The sequence below is a fragment of the Strix uralensis genome, chromosome 11 (genome assembly GCF_047716275.1).
Source record: "Strix uralensis isolate ZFMK-TIS-50842 chromosome 11, bStrUra1, whole genome shotgun sequence".
Taxonomy (NCBI): domain Eukaryota; kingdom Metazoa; phylum Chordata; class Aves; order Strigiformes; family Strigidae; genus Strix; species Strix uralensis.
Genome location: NC_133982.1, coordinates 23,300,186 through 23,321,312, shown reverse-complemented (window position 1 = coordinate 23,321,312; position 21,127 = coordinate 23,300,186). Strand labels below are relative to the sequence as shown.

General features: G+C 41.2%; 2 protein-coding genes across 2 annotated transcripts in view; one reads left to right on the top strand and one right to left on the bottom strand.

Annotated features, from left to right (window-relative positions):
* Positions 1 to 5,926, bottom strand: part of TNFAIP8L3 (TNF alpha induced protein 8 like 3) — a 48,114-nt gene extending 42,188 nt beyond the window's left edge. The window contains exon 1 of the mRNA XM_074880921.1: positions 5,813 to 5,926. Coding sequence (XP_074737022.1) covers positions 5,813 to 5,864 — 52 coding nt within the window. The 5' untranslated portion in view covers positions 5,865 to 5,926. The remainder of the gene's footprint in view (positions 1 to 5,812) is intronic.
* GLDN (gliomedin) overlaps positions 5,783 to 21,127 on the top strand; it is a 103,790-nt gene continuing 88,445 nt past the window's right edge. The window contains exon 1 of the mRNA XM_074880919.1: positions 5,783 to 5,871. Within this exon, the coding sequence (XP_074737020.1) occupies positions 5,863 to 5,871 (9 nt within the window). The 5' untranslated portion in view covers positions 5,783 to 5,862. The remainder of the gene's footprint in view (positions 5,872 to 21,127) is intronic.

The window sequence follows — 21,127 nt, the reverse complement described above, 5'->3', positions numbered from 1 at the left end:
TGTCCATATCCACATATTAGAAAAAGTAGAGGCTTTCTGTTCACTGACTGCTAGCAGCATCATAAGTTCATGTGGGAGCAGCTCTGTTTGGGGCTATGGAGAGGCCCTTACAACCATCATTCATGTAAGCGTAAAATCAACCTCCCTGACTGAGAAACGGGCTATGTCTCACCTAGCAAAGTTGTGGCTGGCTTCTGCATGCTATCTGCGTGTCTGCGTGGTGCTAGCATACCCTGTCCTAAAAATCAGTAGTTCTGATCAAGAATAGCAAATATTTATGCACCAAAACAAGTTAATACAACATCCTTCATGTGCCTGCTATCCCTACTAGGGAGTCAAGATTCTGGTTCACCCACAATAAGTCCTTCTGAGGCCATGTGTTTTCATATGCCATCTTCTCAAAAGTAGGAAGAAACTAGCAAAGCTACTGAAAAGAGTGTTACCTCATACACTATGGGCTGTTGCTGCTTAGCAGTCTCATCCCACAGATGCTGCTATTGCGCAAGCAGGTGAGCTTGGGCTTCAATCCAGTGCTTCATGAAGTTCATATTTCCACTTGATTTTAAAAAACACATGCCTGAACAAGTTGACCTGTTCAACTAAACTATCTATTCTGCTTGTCCAAGTTGTCTATTCAACTTGACAAAAGTGGGATTATTTATGGTCCTTACTATCATCACAGCATGATTTTTTTTTTGCCTTTCAAATTTTTTACTTTTTCAGATGGACGAGGCTCCCAATCTGACAGTCACTGTGCACTGGTCTGCATCTAAATCAGCAGCCCAGGCGTTTCCTGAAGAGAACAGTGAAGAGATCCAAAAAATATTTACCCAACCAGACTCTTGGCTCACACGCTTGCTCTAGCTGCTGTTCTTACAGGCCACGCTGCCTGCTCATGCCTGCTGAGGTGTCTTTTGTCTTTGGAGAAACTTGGACACATGCTTGCCTCAGTTTGCAGTGGGATCCAAAAAGCCCCGTAAGAGGTGCTAGGTCCTGTCTGTCATCTGTGCATCTTTTTTTCAGATAGCTTTGTTTTTCCTTTGTTTTCCAGCAGAAGGGAAGGGAGAGCCCTTTATTAGATGGGTGCTAGAAAGCACTTCATAACAGAAGCATCCAGTAGAGTCTGCACCTTCCACTCAAAACTGGTTTGGTTTTTCTTCCTAGCTTCCATTCTTAAAACATGCTGTTATCTTCTGCTGGCCTGTCTAAAGACCAGTAAATATTATTGCATATCTGACTTGGAACTTTCTATGTAGAATCAAAACAAGGCTTTGTTAAATCAAAACCTTCTTAGTTCAAACACACAAGTATTTCTTGGGGCAAAGTACACCTTTTGCCATGATAAAAATTGTTCAAATGACCTGCGTGATACTGCAAAAAGAGTTAGAAAATGCCTACTTGCCCTTTATATCATGTAAGCATGTTACTGATGTCTCAAGTGCTAAATATCTTACAGTACACTTTCTAATTAATCTTATATTTACAAGAAGATATTAGCTCTTGAATGGCATTTAAGTCTGTAAAACCGTGATCAAAATATGTAACAGCCTTAAAAGATTAATATCACAAAAATACAGGCAGTTCATGTAGCATGGCAAATAATTTGCAGAAAAAATTATTTGCTAAGCATTGCAAATCAAATAATATTAGAGCTGCAGAAAAATTATTCATGTCTGTCAGGGCAGTTTTACAACACTCAATGTTTAAACCTGTTGTTATTTTTATTAATTATATATTTATTGTCAAAGGTAGAGTTCGGGTAACTTATCAAATAATTTTAAACGCATAAATATTTTTGTGCCAGGAGTTGCAGGGCAAGATCTTGGCCCTATTGAAGACCATAATAAAACTTCTACTGCCTTTATGGATGGAAGCCTGGTGATACGGTTGTCTTCATTTTGTTATCCCTGGCATCCTACAAAGCTGTAGGCTCCACAGTGTTACTGTTTCAAAAAAAAAAAAGTAAATCCCATCCCCAGTTTAGATCTCTACTTGGAGTGCAAGCTGCTCTCTTTCCTAGGCCAAATGTCTTTTGGCTTTAGTGGGAGAAAAGCCAGAGAAGGGACCAGCAACAATTTACTCTCTAGGATATGTTAAACTTCATAAAAACAATCTGTATTGTTTCAAAGACCATACAGGCAGTTTAGCCTCTAGTTATAATATGTTAATAGTGTGACATAATGGTTCCGTTAAACATGGAAATCTATGTTCTGACTTAGTAGCCTGTAGAAAGGCTTAAAGCATGTCACATAAAAGCTATATGGCCAAATTCCTGCCTGTTTCAGCCAGGAAACCTGGGTCAAGGCACACCAAATGAAGGTCTGCTGCATTCTTCCTCCTACATGCAGAATCTCCAAATCCACTGCAAAACCACTGCTGTTGGTGATGACCTGGATTTTTGTGAAATGTTACTCGGAAAGATGGCACAAAGGATTATGCTTTCATGTAGTAGGCTGCCTATGAAAGATCTGGGCAAAAGTCGTCCATTGCGCTACTGTAGAGTTTTGGGTTTTTTTTTAAAAAAAAACCAACCTCTCAATAGGTGGACATCAAAAAATGAGAACAATGTTCTATTTTAAGATTACCTGTTCAGTTCTCAAATGCTCATCTAGAGGACAAGAAAAGAAATGTGACTAGTTGCATGTACAGTAAAATTAAAGAAATTTCACAGAGGGTAGTGCTAGTAAGCACGTAACTTTTTTCTTTTGCATTACAATATATAATTTTTTCAGAATCGTGAAGACCTGTTCAATGCTCTTAATAGGGGTCTGTTTCATGAGTAACCTTTTTAAAAAAAAAAAAACCTTTTTAACTATATAGACACTCAAACCTGAAGCAGTAATGGATAGGTGTTAGGAGACTTGTGGAAGCCAAGACCATGGAGCTGGATGTTCTTGTGTGCAGAGGTGTGGTGCTTGTTGTTTGTTTGTTTTAAAGTACAGCTAACATCTTGCACTACTCGCATATAAGGAGCTTTTTGTTTGCGCCAAAGAAATATGAAGATGCTATCATGACAACACGTTCAGAATAAATACAGAAAAAATACTTCTGCCTCCTTGGAGACTCAGCTTTAAGTGGGCTATTAAAGGAAATGAGGCTGCTGGGATCTCAGAGTAAGATTCCAGCTGGCTCTTGGAAGCCAAGCGTGTGTGGCAGATGGTGGGGGCGTACAAGGTAGCCTCCTGTCCTGTGCACACCCGTGTGAGTCCTGGGAATGGCAGGGGTGCTGTTCCACCGGGACAGAGCAAGAGGCTGAACAAGTATGGCATGAGTAGTACAAATCCTTAAATGGGGATATGTTTTTAAACATCTGTATTGCATTAGCGTGATGGAGCCCTAGTGATAAAGTAAACTGTATCATGCTGGGCTTGACCAATCAGACAACCTAAGTGGGCAATGGCTACAAGGAGTTTTAACTGTATGTAAACTGAAGTCATTGCTTTACAGACTTGGAAGTGTGAGGACTGGTAATGGAGACAGTAAGCTAAACATTCAAGTTGGTGTCACTGTCAGTACAAAATCCTAGCTGTTCTAAAATCAAACCATTACTAGGACTTCATCCCAAATACCTCTCTGAAGCACCCTGCCTGCCCTACAAACTGCAGGCAGGATGCCCCAGTCACTGGGATCTGTGGGGTGTGGCACTTCCCTGAACAAGGTGATGACTGAATCCCACGTTATAACCCCTCAGCTTCTGTGCCTGCAGCAGTGACTGACAGCGTGACTGCTGAACACCCACATACAGAGAGATACTGCACTGTACATATGGCAGAATACAGAAAAAAGACCAAATGAAATCTAGCAAAAATGTATTTTTTAGGAGAGGATGGGGGATACAAAGAGCAAGTAATTCTTTAGTGCAGAAAAAATGATTGCAACTGGTTGAGACAAACCCACCAAGTTTTCATTCGTTTTATTCTACTGCATAGGCATCTGCCATGTATGGTTAAAATACCAGATTTTTATTCTCTTAGATAGTACAAAGAAGGAATAGAAAAGAGGAGACTGATGAACATCAACTCTTGGCAGCTAGCAAGTGATGACATAAAAAGCACTTATGGCAATCTCTAAGCATAGTTATTGTTAATTTATTTAAAAGAAAATCCTCTTCAGAACAGGAGTAAGTTGTTGGCAGGAGCTATATTACATTAATTTGTCTATAAATGTAATGTTGGTAAGTTGTACTTCATGCACTGCTCTGAATATTTGGATGAAAAACTATAGCTGTTGGTGGTCTTTGTTAGTAAGTTCAGCCTGGAGCTTTATGAATATAAGGAGCTATGTGACCTGTTGCTAGTCTTATTTCATTCTTTAGATCTGAAGTAAGAAATTAGAAAGCAAGATATTGAGTAAATATCCCTAATATTTAAAATTGAATTGGATTTAAGACTATGCTATAAACTCCTGTTCTGCTGACAAAATCCTGTTCTACTAGACAAGGTAATACCTATTTATCTTACAACTTCCTACCGTTGTTCATCACTGCTGTGTTAATAGGACAGTTAAAATATTTCACAAAATATTTGGCATTTTTTTCCTGTTGTGGTTAAAATCCTGTTTGGTGTTGATCCCTTTCTTTTGGGGATGTGGGGAGGTGCCAGTTGGAATAAAGTTTCTAAACTGGACAGCTCACGGCAAAAAGATTTTTCTCGAAGATCTCGTAACATGGTTAACTTTCTACTTGGATTTCTTACGATCACTAGGACAATTTCAGGCATCATTCCAAGCGTGCTTACTTGTGTCTGAGGCCAGTTAAATGGCTTCAGCGACGGTGCCTGCTACTTCCACCACGGTTAGCTGGGGGTCAAGCAGGTCCCTTGTCCACCGGTGTCACCCAGTGTCTGTCATGTGCCGCTGCGGGCAGGGGCACACAGGGCTGGTGGCGAAGGGTCTGAGACCCGGAGATGTGCCCGGGGGAGCGGGTGGCCTCGAGCGAGCAGCAGTTCCCTGCGGCCCGGCGCTGGGGTACGTGCTGTGCTGGTGGAGCAACCTACCGACCGGCATATGCTGGATTTCACACAAGTTTATTGTCCCCGTTTACTGTTTGTGCAGGACAGCCTTTGATTACAGCGCATCAGCAACGGTTGGTTTTGCGTAGGACACAGGAATGTGGAGATTTGGAAATGGCAGGAGAGGCTTTTTTTTTTTTCTTTCTTCTGTCTCATCTAAGAACTATGTGGGCTGCGGCAGCTAGACAGCAGCATTTTATGGTTGTTGGTGACAAGTTAAGACTTGAAAACAAAAGCCGAGCGGCCCGAGGGCCCTGCACGCCAGTCTCTGAGGGAGAGCCCCCCCTTCGGCACACGGGCTAGCTGCTGTGGTCTTGGGGCGACAGCAAAATACCCCCAACCGAACCCAAAAAACTTCGCCGCCTCTGGATATAAAGCACAACGCACCGGATTCACGCCAGCGCTGCTAATTTAACCGGCTGTCACCTCACGGTTGAACGCAGCTCTCGAGGGCAGCGCTGTCCCCTGGCCGGGGCAGAGCGGAGCCCGGCGCCGGGCCGCACCCCTCCCGCTCCCGCGGGCGGGCTCTGCCCGGGCAGCCGCCGGGCCGGGTGGGGGTCTCTGCCCGGGCAGCCGCCGGGCCGGCGGGGGGGGGTCTCTGCCCGGTCAGCCGCCGGGCCAGGGGGTCTCTGCCCGCCGGCCCTGCCCGCTCTCCCGCCGGGCGCGCGCGGGGCGCTCTCCCCTCAGGGCCGCCCCGGAGCTGCCTCTGGGGCAGCGAGGGGCTCCCTCCGTCCTTCTCGCCGTCGCCCCCGGCCCCGTGGCCGGCGAGGCGGCGCCGGTCCGTCAGGCAGCAGCCCCCTTACCTGCGGGTGAGACCAGCTCGCCTTCGCTGAGCTCCCCGGAGTCCGAGTCCATGCTGCAGGTACCGGCGCGGGAGAGAGGGACCGAGGGGCAGCCCGGGGCGGCCGCCGCTGGCGGGAGGAGCGCCCGGAGCCGGGGAGCGGGAGCCGGGAGCGGGCGGCGAGCAGAGCCGGCTGCCTCCTCCTCTCCTCCCAGCCCGGGCGCTGGGTCGGCGCCACCACATGCAGCCACCTCGCTTAGTGCCATTGGCTGCAAAGGAGGAGCGGAGACGGGCGGGCTCCGGCGAGGGGAGGAGGGAGCGGGGGGGCGCGGCGCAGGAACGGGCTCTTCCCCGAGCCTGTTACACAAGTTGGTGGCGCAGGCGGCTGCTTTTGCCCGGCCGGGCCGCGGCCTCGGGCTGGCGGGGAGCGGGGTCCGCGGGGCGGCCCGGCGGGGGCGAGAGCCGGGACCCCCTGGAGAGCGGCGGCCTCCCCGCTCCTGAGGCGGAGCTGAGGAGCACGGAAGGGACCGAAATGACAGTCCTTTACCTTGGCTGCCTTCGTGTCTTCTGCTTACTTTGTCTTTTCCTTCTTCTCTTTTCCAGGGGACATCTCCCCTGACCCTCAGTCCTCGCTCTGTCTCCTTTCACCAGCTCCCTCTCCTTAATGGTCAATTTCCTCAAAAATTAGTCGTTAGTACAGCGGAGGCCAGCAGGGAAGTGTCAGCCCTTATTTTGGGTATTAGTGCCCAGAGGAATATTGAAGGAGTGAATTTTGCTGCTGTCTGCTTGCATGTTATTTGTAGGTTCAGGGAGACAGGGGGAAATGAAGACTGTTAGAAGATGCTTCTGAACTCTTTGAGTCTCAAAACTTTATAGCTTGAGCTCTGCAGGCTTTGCTTGTGTCCTATAGGCTACTACAGTCCTGAGCAATCCCTTAATTCAAGATGCTCGAGGCCACTTGTTCAACTCTGAGATTAAGTAGATCTTTCTTTCCCTTTGCTTTTGCTTCTTCCTACTTTTTCTTGCTGTTATTAGGCCATAGATCACTCGAATTCTAGCACAACAATCCCAGGAAAATAGTAGCAACTGGGAACCAAATCTCATCGTAAAACAGACCTTACAGATCTAAGTGATCCATAGATATGTCACATCCTAAAAGCCAGCCGGTGCCTTGAATGCTTACCTGCAGATTACCGCAACCTCTGATCAGAGGTTTATGCCTGTAGCTGTAGACCACAGATATATTTCTTTACTTTGTAACTTTCTCCCCCAAAACCATGCAGGTTGCTGGAGGAAGCAATGCCTGGACACTGCTTTGAAGCTGCATGTATGAAGTTATCTATTGTCATCTGATTATGCCCAACACTCTTGACAAATGTGAAGACTTTCTCTGTTAGCGTATAGTGTGACATTAAAAAAAAAAAAAAAAAAGAGTTCTTTTTAAACTCAGAGGGCCCTGTCAAATTATTTTCAGTGATGGTTTATCCTGTGCAATCCTGAGTGTAAGAACTAGAACTACAATAGTAAAAATGAAGCCAGAGTTTGTCTTATGTTTTAGGGTGAATCCTAGCATGCTCCCCTGCCTTCAAATCAGGTTGAGCCTGAAGAGATAGAAAACCTCAAGCTTTCTGTCCCCGGAATACACACACTGATATGTTGATTCTAGACACAAAAATCTTCAATCTCTGGAGCAGAAAGTTAGTTAAGTAATTTGTGACATTGCTTTCATACCCTGGGCCTGTAGTGTTAAAACACTTGCTTTTTATTCCATGAAAAAAAGTTCTGACTTGTTTGTAATTGCTTTCATTAAATTGAAGATGTCATTCCAAATACTGCAGACTATAACCCAGTAAATTAGTATCATATAAGGAAAAACATCTACATTTAAGTGATTCTAGGACTCTGTTATGAGGAGCCAATGCAAAATCTGAATGCTGAAGATGTTGGGAATCTACAAGCATGATATAAACAACATAGCAACTGAAAAACGCCAACATTAAGTCATGAAAAATAATCCCAGAGACCACACCAAGAACAGAATCTGAGAGCTGGAAAGAGTTTAGTCTCTATCTTGTTGTTGTTGTTTGCTTTTTACCAGCATAAATGCAACCCAAAACTCTCCCCAATAAGAGTGTAACTGTTAATAGGAAGAGTAAGTTTGTATTTGAGTACAATTAATTAATATTCTGGACTATTTAATTGCTTGAACCTCTAATGGTAATTTCTAATCTGGACAAATTCTGACTTTCTAATGACAATGACTGTAATTAGGTAAGCAAAAAACAAAATTTTTTTTGTAGGGGTGTGTGTACAGTGGGACCCTTCCTGCTCCCCAGCAGCAAAGGGCGCTGGCTGCCTGGTACGCTGTGTTCTGGGTCATGTAATGAGCTGATACAGTGGAGCTGTGTATGCACTTCCAGGCTACTCTAGGTGCTGGCTTTACTCTGTTTTCTGTGTGGACTTTTTTTTTTTTCTGAGTGCACAACCTATGCTATAATTGCAATTAAATGTTAAACTCTGAATAGTCACACTTCTCTGGCACTGATCATAGTTCAGTTGGTAAAAGGACGGATTATTCTGCATGATCCTCCGAAAGACAAAAGTCTTGGTATGGAATAGTTAAAATGAAAACCAAATCCCGCTTATTTTAATTCTTGTCAGTTTTTTTTTAATCCTTGTATAACCACACTAACAAATATTATGATGGAAATGGTATAACTTAATCAATATTGTATTGCATCAGACTTGTGATATATACATTGAGCATTCTCATTAGTATGCTGTAATTACTTTCTATTTCACAGTAAATGCCGTTTCAAGATTACTTTCCCTCTTTATTGCTGCTAACTGTAAAGCAGTTAGTAAAGTTTTCAGCTGTAACAGAATGAGCATATTGTTTCATTTCAAAACATATGGTTAGAATTCAGTTTTTTCCTTCTCAATGTTCTCTGCCCAGCAGAGTCCACCACTTGGTTTAACATGTGACCTGGAAAATTCCATATGCTTAGAGCTCTGAACTTCATAGTTTCCACTCGTTACAGTACTGGTGCGGGGAAAAAAAAGCACAAAAGGTTTATTAACAGCAATATATGTGCTAGCTAGATGCATGTTAAATGAAACTCCACATGGAGAAGGTTGACATGTCATGACTGACTTATTTTTTGCATGTAGTACAAATAGTGCAATTACATATTCATTGTTATAAGCTAAAGCTCTGTGACTGCTGTAGCTCTGTGACTGTTTCCTTTATTACTTGGGTAGACCTAAAGGTTGTTGGCATATTTAGAAACTGGAACTTTTTTTCTCAAGGCTCAGTTAATACATTTGCCTGCAAATCTCTACAAATACACTGTACTAGGGGAGCTGGTAACACAGCCGATTGGCACTGCCCCATGTGTTGCGTGTACTCCCAGTTACACGATGCTCTCTGTAGTGGCTACATCGCTGTATGGCTCTTCCATTCACATTTCAGCTGCATCTGGTCTTGATCTTCATTCCATATGGAACTTATCTGAAATCCTCCCCTGCCTGCTCATTGTATCTGAGTGCTGGAGATCTGCCTGTGAGAGCTTTTAAGATTCATGCTTTTCCACTGTTCTACCTGCAAATCATGCTTGCATGTTCACACAAATACAATTTCATCATATTCTAGATACTTAGGTAGCCCTGCTACCATAGCATCTATGTCTAGTGTATTTATCCTTACAGGACTATTGTGAAATAAGGATAATAGTATTTTTCCCTTTCAGAGAGGGGAAATGAGGTACTGAGCAGCTGTGATTTAAAGTCAAACACGGAGCACAGACGTTCCGCTGTATCTCTTAAGCCATACCTGAACTGTTAGGTTATCCTCTTCTGCTAAATACAAGATTGGCAAGCTGCCTCTGTGCTTTGCTACTGGAGCTTTCCTCCTTCAAAATGAGCCCTAAAACCTATCCCAGGAAGCAGTCTCTCTTTTCTTTCCATTATGAAATCTAACAGAACCCCCTCTGTGTCTGACTTGTCTGGTTTAGACTGTAAAGACATGGGCGTAGGATTCCATTTTCTTTTGTAAATGTAAAAATGTAAGATTATACTTTTTTTCTCACAAATAATTTTAAAAATATTATTTAAATAAGGCCTACCCTAGGATGTACTGTTTCTAATATTGTTGCCTAATATTTTGCTTCACAGTTTATGATATAATATCTTTCATATCCAAGCGCCATTGCTACTGAATGTATTAAACAGAGAAGCATCTCCCACAGGCTGATGTGAAATGTATGGTAGCAGATTTTAGGTATGTTTTTCCAGTTTCTTTGTGGTGTCAGTGTATGTGTATGTATTTCATGACAAAAACTGTCTGCACCATTATTGGCAAAGCGTGAATAACCAGTATCAAGGATCAGTAGATTCTCTGTCAACAACTTTGTTGTGCTAGGAACTTTGATTCTTACCGATGTCTGGAAGCTAGTCAGCGTGCATATACATATATAGCTTTTGCATGAAGTTTTAACAGATTTTAGTTGCAATAATGCATATATTAATGGTCTGAAAACACTCTTCATATTTGATTTAGAATTCAAATAATGAACAAGATGTCTGCATTAGTTTAATTCTTACGTGCCAGTAGATATTCAAAGATCTAGATTTTTGTAATATCTGATTTAGGCAGTGCACGTACATCCTATGTTGGGAGATAAATATGGAAGAGTGCAGTATTTTCTGGTCCTCCCAGCTCCTTTTTTTAAAGTTACTGTAAGAGATGTAGGGCATCAGTTCTGAATACCTACCATAGTATGGACATATTTTTAGACAATGGCCTTGCTGAATTACGTTCTGCCTTTGTCTGGTGTTGACTTTTCTTAAAGAGCTGAGGAAGCAGTCACAGACTGAGACTGCAGCCTGGTACTGGTGCTAACCTATGCTGTGATGCTTTTGGAATATCAGATTTAAAGCTAGGAGTGAAATTCGGCTTCAATCTCCTCAATGTTTTGTAAGGTGCTCTTCTGAGATTTTAATCCCAAATGAAATCAAGTAGAATAGAAAAATATTGTACTTCTGTGCAACTTATGTTGTGCTGAACTGCATTACTCTTGGTAGGTTATCAGGATAATTTTGTCAGAAATTGATATTTTCAGCTGCTTAAGTAGGCTGGAACTGTGGGTTGACTGCCACAGGAAAAGTTTAATAACAGTAAGTAAATGGTCTGATCCAAATTCTGACTGCTCATACTAAGAAAGGAAGAAGGAACAATAAATATCTTTTCTCTTGAGCTGATGCAACACTGAACAAAGGCAACAACTTGTAAAGAAGGAGCAGTTAAATTGGGAGGCAAGATTGCCAATATCTTTGCTTACAGACACGGGAAAACGGCACAGCCAGAGTAGTGCCCACTTTTTGTGTGGTGTTTTTTTTGTGGTTTCCCCCACCTCAAGCAGTAACTTGTCCTGTTTCCTCTTACCTTATAGAAACAAGACTCCTGTGAGAACTGAATGACATAAATGTCCGTTTTTTGGCCGTGAGGATGATGTAACTTTTCTGTTCACTGAAAGCAGGATTTTGGTCATAGGATAAGGTTTTCTACATTAAACTGTAATTTGAATTGCTTGGACATTTCATGTTGTTGTACTACTTCAGTGATATTTGTTTCTATTTTTTAAAAGATACTTTACTATTCTTTTGTGGGATAATGATTTGTCCTGTGCTTAGAAGGGTGCCTATCTTGCAAGTTATGTATGCAATTTGTTGTAAATTGGTGAACTCTTGCATCCATAACTCTGCATTCGAAGTGATTAAAGAAATGAAAGCTACCTTCCCAAATTGAAAATGCACCCATTAATTCTGTTGGTGGAAAATTTCTTTTGGGGAAATTCTGTGTGGCAACTTTATGGGTTAGACCATGACCCTCACTTGTTTTTACGAGCAGGGAGTTAGGCATTATTATTTTAAAGCCCTGATAAATTAGATACTTATTTTGCTTGCAGTTTAAATTTCAGGTGGGATAATAATAATAATAATAATATTAAAGAATAAGACTGATTAGCCGAAACATGACTTTTGTTTCTGCTTTCTCTGTCCTGGGATTGGGAAAATAAACTTTAAAGAATTTTCCTCGAGGGAATCACTGTAAAATACAGGATAAAGCAGAGGATTGTCTTTTGTCCTTATTCTGATGCTGTCTAGAGAAAGGTAGGGGACAGCTGCCAGTCTAAACCATTTTCCTGTCTGCCACTGTGTTTGGGAATTATTCTTAATTCTTGTGGTGGTCACTGAAGTTATTTTACAATATGTCACATTCCTTACTTTCCATGTGTTGTTGAGTGATGCTCTTCATTACAAGGGTTGATTATATGATGGCTACATTTAAGCCTTTGACCATGTCTGAGATGCAAGTAAAATACAGTTAAACCAATAACAGATGCTTCTTGTTACCGAGCTGTGTTCAGCAAGCTTTGAAACCGCTTTCTGCTTCTAGTCTGGAAGATGGGTCATCCTTGTTTTCATCCCTGATTTCAATTTATGTGTAGGAGGATTCCACAACTGTATGATACTCGAGAAAGCAGAGAAAATGTTGTTGCTAGGAAACTATGGAGGACCTATACTGCACTCTTTCCAGAATGTTTTATAGTTAGCATCAGTTATTTCATTAACTTTTCTCATCCTGTTCTTTATGCAAACATCCACCTTTTTTTCCTATAGTCATGATATTTGTTACACACTTATGTATACTAGAAAATACATTATTTCTGTGGTTATTTCTGTATTGCTTTCTTTTATTCTTCAACATGCAAAAACCAATCCACCAAACATTTCAGATTATGTTGTGTTTTGAAGGCTAATATTTATTCACATGATAATGTTGCCTAGACATCCTAAATTATTAGGATATGGTAGATCATGCTTTCCCACAAAAGGCAAATGCTGAGATCCACAGAGTTGTACATCTTATGTAGAAACTCAGTAACGTTTTTCAAATTGGATATTATCAGGAAAAGTCTTAAAGCACGTGGTATTTTGCAGCTGACTAGGTCTGGTTGCTCCTTTATGCTGGATGCTGTGATCTGTTTTACACCCATAAGATGTATCTGCACATTGGAAAGGTGACTGGATCAATGCTGTGGATTTCAGTCTCTGAGTGATGCACCTGTGACTGAAATAGTGATGCAACATCTGAGATCAGTCTTGGTATAGAGATTCTGCTAAAAAGTATAGCACCCTTTGGACTAGAGGGAATCATAATCTCTGAGAAGCAATCATAGAGACTGAAAACAGTTTTTTATGGCAATTCACTAACATCCACAGACTTTGCTCAGATGGCAGAATGTTAATATACTTGTTTGTGGTTTCTGTAGAGCTTGATGTGATTTTTAGAAGAGTATGGTAACATCATCTTCATCTGACAGTGTGTGGGCAGTACTTCATGACCATTTCTAAGAGCATGGCAAAAGGCACTCTGCTACCCACCTATCTATAAATAACTAAATATCATCAGCCCAGAAATAAAATTGCATTTTATGGGTAATCTTAGGAACATGCAACATAGGCAATTAGATTACATGTAGTCCTACAACAGTCCCAGTAAAGAGAATGAAATTACTTAGAAGCTTGCTGTCCAGACCACTTTCAGGTGAATTATTTCTCTTGTACTCCGAGTCCTTCAGTGTGTCCCCATAAATACCATATATGAGTGACTTGAATTCAACTTGGACAATATGAATTTATCTGTAGATAGGTAAATCTAGAGCCTTTACTTTTGTATGACTAAATTTTTGGATTGTAGATCTTGGGTCCTCATTACAGCTAAGGTAGCTGGGAGGGTTACAGAATTATATATAAAGGCCCTTTTTAATACTGGTGGAATTTTGAAGGAAACAGAAAATGTAAAGGATGCTGATAACTTTCCACAGTCCTTCAGTAAGCTCTAGAGACTACTTGCCATTGGCAAGCACTATGGGAAACTTATCCCAGTACAAGATGCGGCCTTCAAGCCAGGATTTTTGAAATAAAGCCTCTCCTGCCATCTCGAAGGCTGTGTGTCTTTAGGCAGAATCCTTTGTTCAGCTGGCAACTCCTGCTTTTTCCCAAAAAAGAAGAATTTATGGAAAAACTTGGATAAGAATCTTACTAGTTCCATCTTCCCTCTTCTACAACCTCCCCCCCACCCTTCTTCAGGGAAAAACACTGTAGATAAATAACCATTTCACTGAGCATTAGAATTGGTGCAATCACTGCCAATGTTCTGCAGGAGTGGGGAGGAAGATACTGTCTGGTTGAGAAGGATTTTAAGGTTTGGGACTGGGGAAAAAGAGAACACAAGGAAGTTGCAGTCATAAACTACTTGGTAGTGCTTTCCTATTGGATCTGGAGAAACACAGGTTCACAGTCCTTATTTGCCTGATTGAAAATGAAGACTTGCACCTATCTATCTTACATCACATGAAGTGCCTATGAGTTGCTCTGATTAATTGTATGGATATATAGTTATTCAAAGTGAATAGTTCTAACGAGGGTGGTTCAAGCTAGGCTACCGATGTAAATCAATTGTTCTCTTGATAAATAGTACCAAGACTATCTTCCTTTAATGTTGTGGAGGACAGCACTATGGGACGTGTCTGCCTGATGATGTTTACTGAACAGTTTTACGTAAATTCTACTTATTTCCAGCATATAGAGAGGAAAAGTAATGTTGAGAAGTAAAAAAAAAAAAAAATTATCAGTTAAAGCATACCAAGGGACTAAGAAGGAAAAATGCTTATTAACACATCTGGTATTGTGCAATTTGGAATAAAAACACCTGGGTGCAGTGCTTTTTGTGAAAAATGCTTAATTGCCTTAGTGCTGGTATTCTGATATAGGAATGCCTGTGGCTGGCAAGTCAGAGAGCAGATGTGCTTCTGTCCTTGAAAGTACAGATTTCAGCATTAACGAGGAAAAATGTTGAAAGGTAAAACAGGAGTATTGCATTAATGTGTCTGTTTTTAAGAAAACAAGCTTAAGCAGTCTCTGTATTTGCCCGAATAGCTTTTAATAGAGCTAGCCAGTTTCAAAAAGTTGGAAGAGGAAAGCATGCCTCAAAAATGATTCAGTTTCTACAAACAGTATAAATTGGGTCTCCCTCCTTCACTCGGCAACCAAACTGGTGTCCCTGCTAAAGGAAAAGGAGGGAAGACTCATCTGTTGTTTGTTTGGCAGCAACTGGCTGGACAGTTCTCAAGCGTTAACTCAGATTTAGTTAGTGTATCACATGCTGTCAATTTAGTAGGTCTTTTGGAAGGTAAATTGTAATTTGCTGTGGTGTGGGGAAGAAAATAGGAGTGACTTAAGTGCTGAAGGAATGAAGGTATGTTAACTTCTGTGCATGTGGAACAGCATATTTGAAAGTGGAATTACAGTTGTACTAGTGCTGAAAATCACTGTTCTGACTCGCTGTGATCTGTCCCATTTTTATTCTGACCAGGAGACGATTGAAAAAAAAGATATATCGGCAGAAATCCATAATGATGAAAATTGTAATGAGATAAAATAGTAATATGCTTCAGTCATTAAACTGGAGTGTCAGGCAGATCAAAAGAGTACAAAATGCGGACAATCTAAAAGTCGTGGTGAGTGTGACTAAGTAAAATGTCTGATCTTTGAGATTATTGTGGGGTTTTTTTGTTGGTTTATGTTAGAAAGTCAGGTTATAAAGTAGTACAAGACATCTGGAGCTCCTCAACTCTAGAAAGGCTTGTGGAAAGCTGGTATATAAAATTAATGAAACGAGGATCAGGAAAAAGGAGGATGGCCAACTTTTTCAAGGCAACATAGTATTAATTCAGCTGAAGCTTGAGCTAGTGCAGGTATCAAAGAGGATGAACAGGCATATTCTTTGGCATATTTACCTAATGGCAATTGATGGTATACTTTCAAGCCTTGCTGAGTAAGATTTAAAAAGCCAAGCAGAAACTACTTGGGTTTTGTTTGAGAATTTTTTTTTTTGTGTGTCTTGTAAAAAATAGTAGTGTTCATAAACTGTAGTGAGAAATAATTATAAAGTTATTTCTTAAAGAAAAATGAATTCTGAAAGTGTCTAAGACATTGAAAGACAAATGTAGTCTCTGCTGTAATGTGGCTTGAATGTGAAAAAAATATACATTTTTATCAAACTGTAAAGCAAACCTTTAGAGCCTTTCAGCATACAATGAATTGTTTTATGGGAGAAATCTTGGTATCTAAAGTTCAGAAAGAGTTCAGTAAGGCCTCCATTTAATTTCAGACGTGTAAAAGTGACCCAAAGATGACTTCATGCTGTCCCAAGTAGGACAACTGAAGCCCTTTTCCTCACACTTCACGTGTTACTCTGTGGGAGCACTGGGAGAGGTCATCTCTTAGTTTTCATGAATTTGATCAGCTGAGGTAAGAAGGAATGGTCTGCTGGGTCACATCATCACGTCATCACCTAAATCAGTGGTGGTGAAGTGATAAGGAAGGTCTCAAAACAAGACTTGTGGGGAATTTACTTGATATCAAGGCTCCTTCAAGTATAGAACTTTATTGCGAAGCCCTCAGTCTGGGAGAAACACTGCACACTCTTGCATTGGCCCCTTCTTTGCAGTTATCAGCTGCATCTGGCTTACTGGAGGAGCAGGCAGTTCAGTTGCCTTGCATGTGGAATTTACTGGACTGTGCTCCCGGTGTGTTTTGCACAATGGTGGAGCTGGAAGGGCTGGACACCGAGTCAATATCAACTCAGCCACACGTGTCCATGGCAGAGCACATCCTAGGGAATGGTGTTTGGTTGAAACTCGATGAATTCAGGAGGTGAGACTGCTCCTGGGAGGCAGATATTAGACTAGGAGAAGTGTTGTAAGACTAGTATTTGCTTATGAACGTAGAAGAATAACATCAGCTATATTGAACACGAACTTGGACAGAGAAATCTTGACTGCTGAGTCCTTCTTGGGGAATTGTCTTCTCCTACTGATGTCTGTGTGGGATGGGGAAAGAAGAGAAATGTTTGTTTCTCTGCTGCTACAAGTGTTTGTATGAGGGAAGTGAAGAGATCATGATTACTGTTTCTGCTACTTCAAGAAAAAGAAGTCATAATTTGCTTCTTGAAGGGAAGGAAAAATACCCTGAATTTCTGGCTTTCATCACTGCTCCATGCAAAAGACCTAGAATAGAGAGTGGGACTTCAGGACAGAGCTGCAGTGGGGAGACACTGATATGCTTGAAGTCTCAAATTGCTTACATTGCATGAGGGACTTACTTTACTCTTCTATTGCTTATTTGTGAAAGACGTACAAAGAAAAGGACCTGGAAAAAACAAGGTTATACAATGCATAGTACAGTGGTGCTGCATTTAACTAGTATAATGTTTATGGCTGCCAGTCAGTGCGAACCGGCTGTCATAGGGGAAGTACTTAGGTTCATAGGATAATTCAGGTTAGAAGCCATCTCAGGATGTTAACCAGTCAAACCTCCTGCTCAAAGTAGAACTCTGCCAAAGGTTTGTCTTTGTTAAAGACAGAGGATCTAACGTTTGTCAGTGGAGCATGTTCTCTCTTGGTTTGTTATGTGTCTGTGAAATAAATAAATAATAATTTAAAAATTAGACCAGAAATTGTAGGCAGGGGAGAATCGGATCCATTATCTGCAAGGCAATTTAGAGTCAAAGATGACAGCCCAGCCATTACTATAACAACTGTTTCTACTAAGCATCTTGTCAGATTAAAATTACAATGTCTAGTGGATTTAAAAAGAATGCCAAGTAAAGATCCAGTCACAGGAGGGGCTGAGAATTTCCCATTTTCAGGCAAGCAGGTAGAAGTGGAGGCTCAGCATCTCACATGAAGCACTGAGCACCACAAAGGGATTGGACTCTGACAGGGGAACTGAGTGAAGGATGCTAGCGTGGGATGAGTTGATCAGCAGCATGCGGAGCAAAACCTGAAGAGGAGACAGCACTATGTGTTTCAGAATATGAGAATCCAAGCGCTCTTTCCCTGTGCATGGCTAAGAAGCCCGGTTCGTTACTGAGAACAAAAGTAAACCAACAGATTTTGGATAGTATCCATGGGTTGGTTATATAACAGCACTTTCAGCTCTGTATGAACAGTTACAATGAGTAGCAAGCTGAGTCATTGCAGAGATTCATCATGGATATCACAAGCCCAAGGGCAGATCAACTGCTGCAGCAGGTGTTATAATGAAAGAATTTGAAGAATGATAGCCATCACAAAGTCTGCAAACTGAAATGCTGCAGGAGAACATCAGGGTACTAAAGCAAGCATGCTATTTCATTATATAAAGAAATGAGATAAGGTCCCCACCATTTTGAAGGACAATGAACTGTGACTGTACCCCATAATCAACAAGAAATCACAACAAACACCAATCCTGTTGGTGAGACCACATGTCCCTAAACAGAGTGTTCAGAGCTTTGTGAAAGTCAGCCAGGTACCGTGAAATTTACTGAGAATTTCAAGAGAAGGATCTAAAGGAGTTAGTAGCTGATGTCATTCTGATAAGAGATGATGATCATCTGGGGTAAAACTAGGCCTGGCTACTCATGTTTTTACTGAAGGACAATATTCTTTGTTCTAATGAGTTCTAGGAGGTTAAGAGTTGTAATGAGCAGTGTTTAACACTGTGAAGGAGGCATAGAGCCTGTGGTGTTGCTGTCACCTCCTCACAGCATCATACAGTAGGAATAAGAACTGATTCAAATATTCACAGTTGAGGCACCATTGCAATCAAATGTTGATGTGAACTACTAGAAGTTTTAGGATAGATGATCCTTAGTTAAGTGATTGTGTAACTTTTAAAATTTTTTCCAAGTTAAGGATAGATTTAAGAGATAGAAATGAAAATAAATAATAGTGCAAGGATATATACAATTAGCACTACAGAACATACAGCATCACACTGAACACTAGCCAAACCTGTTTTGGGATAACAGGTTCAGTTTCAGAAATGGACTTTTGTTTAAAGTGAGATGCTCCTGATATTGAAAAGTACTATATGAAAAGGCAACCTTACAAAGCAGAGGACAAAGTGTATGTGGGTTGGATTTAAGCAGTCCATTTGTTGTATCCCTCTCACATGCTATGATAAAATGAATCCTGAAATACCTTGGGTAATGACTCATCTGATATTAAGATGTGTCAGTGTTCATAAACAATGCTGTTCATCTTCTGTGTGTATGTGCATGTGTAAGAGGTGTAGGTGGAAGTTGAAGTTTTAGTTGTGATGACTCAGCCTTTATTCACTGTTTCTTTTATTTCTGATTTATGAAGAAATTCTCTTCTTTCCTGTGCACTTAGATAGGTGAAGTTCCAAGGTTCAGTGAGGAATGTAATGTTGGTTTCCTGGAACAATCCTGAGATTATTGTATCTCAGATATTTGACTGTTAAAAATTCAACCTCCTGTCAGGCAGTTGTGTGGGATTTTTGCCCGTATTTCTTCAATCCTTTTGTTAGTAATTGACTCAGGTTAATGGAGAAGTTTTACCTATCCTCGTCTCTATCAGATTTTACGTGCTATTATTAAAGTGCCTTTGTAGGTAAAGCTTATTAAGAGAAATACACCTTTTATAAATTTCATATTCGCAGAGTAAGTATTCTCATTTTTTGCTCTTGCCAGACTATTTGATAAGCCAGTGACCAATTAGGATACAATGCAGAATGTTTATGCAAGAATTACAGGGAAAAGAACAAATAGTTCTGACTGATTTAGGTCTTGATTGGTAAATAGGTGAAATAGTCTATTCAGCTTTCTGGCATGTTTTTTTCTTATTAGGATTTGTATCGTTATAAATTTTAGATTCTGTAATTTGTATAATCTGTCAGCTGATAAGATCCTGAATTAGGTATGCAGAAGGTGACTTGTAATAATAGAACTAAGCTCAGACTGAGAGTTCCCACTCGTATTTTGTTTTTGACTTGCAAGCTGCATACGCTAAGTGTAGCCAGCAGATGGAGGGCTGTACTAGCTGCTTGAAATTGTACTTGTCTGTGTCCATTGCATACCCCTTACAGACTGTCTGAAAGCTGTTGCGGTTTTGATGCTTCATATTTCTTACAAAGTAAGAACCTGTGTTTCAAAAGATGGACGCTATTATAATTATTTGAACTATCTTTTCACAATGATGTATAGCTCCATTTGTGACTTCTAAACCTTTGTGGATGACAATGGCCCTTAGAAACCAGGTGATCATTGCAAAGCCAGGACATACACACACACATATATATGCGCATATGCAGGAGTGGGAGGAGGTCGACTGCATTTCTTTTTAACATGATGAAAACTCGAAGGTCCGTAATAAAAATGTACCTGCTAGTCTTGATACACTGCAATGGTATGTGAGCTTTTCTGTTTCCATCTTTCGGTAAATGTTGACCAGTGTAATTCACCACACTACATGAGGCTTCCTTGTACAGCATACCAGCACTTGGCTCGGTAACAGAGCTAAGCTGGCCTCGTGTCACCTGAAAAGGGTAGGCCTGCGTCTCCTCTCCTCTGCCTCTCTGTAAATGCTGGCACTATACTTTTGCCATTATTATCACAATGCTGTCCAACTTACCTGCATCTGCTCCCAAGAGCCAGTAAAGAGTTAAACTGGCAGAAAAATAGCTTGCCAAAATAAAAGTGAATAGGTTTCTACTGATCTAGTTCCTTGAAAAATTAAACATGAACTCACACAAGTGTCAGTGAGAAAGGGGCAGGCATTTGGGCTCAGGGTGAGGAAAATGAAAGCAGGACCTCCTGTTTTAGTTTTCTATATGCATAAGAGGTGCCATCACCTTTCCTGAGGTATAGCTCAGAATTAATGTTCGTTTATGAGGTTGCAGGAGCAATATAAGTACATAAATATACACCAGTAGTTGCAGCTCTCCCATAATGAAAGGTAACTACTGACTGCAGCCGTGTTCTGGAACTTCTTAAGAACATTGTTACACCTGGTTATGAATGGCTAAAGCAACTTCTGTATAAAAACTTAAACTGTGGCAGCGTAAGCAGTGACAAGAGCAGAGAGGAAAGAGGCAGTTGTGCCAAGTGGTGTTGGTATGTGAATTGACCGAGGCTGCCATTTTCTTTGCCAGTTTTCACTTTGTTCTGACCCCTTGCACTTCAGGGAATAGGGGCAGCAGCAACAGAAGCAAGCTGTGTGTGATCCCCCCCAAGTTTTCCCCTTGTCTCCTCCACAATGGGTCTGCTGGACCATCTCCCTCTGTTTCTTTTTAGCTGGTGAGCAAACCCAGCATGACTTTTCCCTGGCTGCCTACCATCTGCCCATAGACTCTCTTCTCCTTTTGTTCCTCTTTAAAAGCTCACTCCTGTGAGGCACTGAGAGTCTGCAGTGAAATGCTAAAC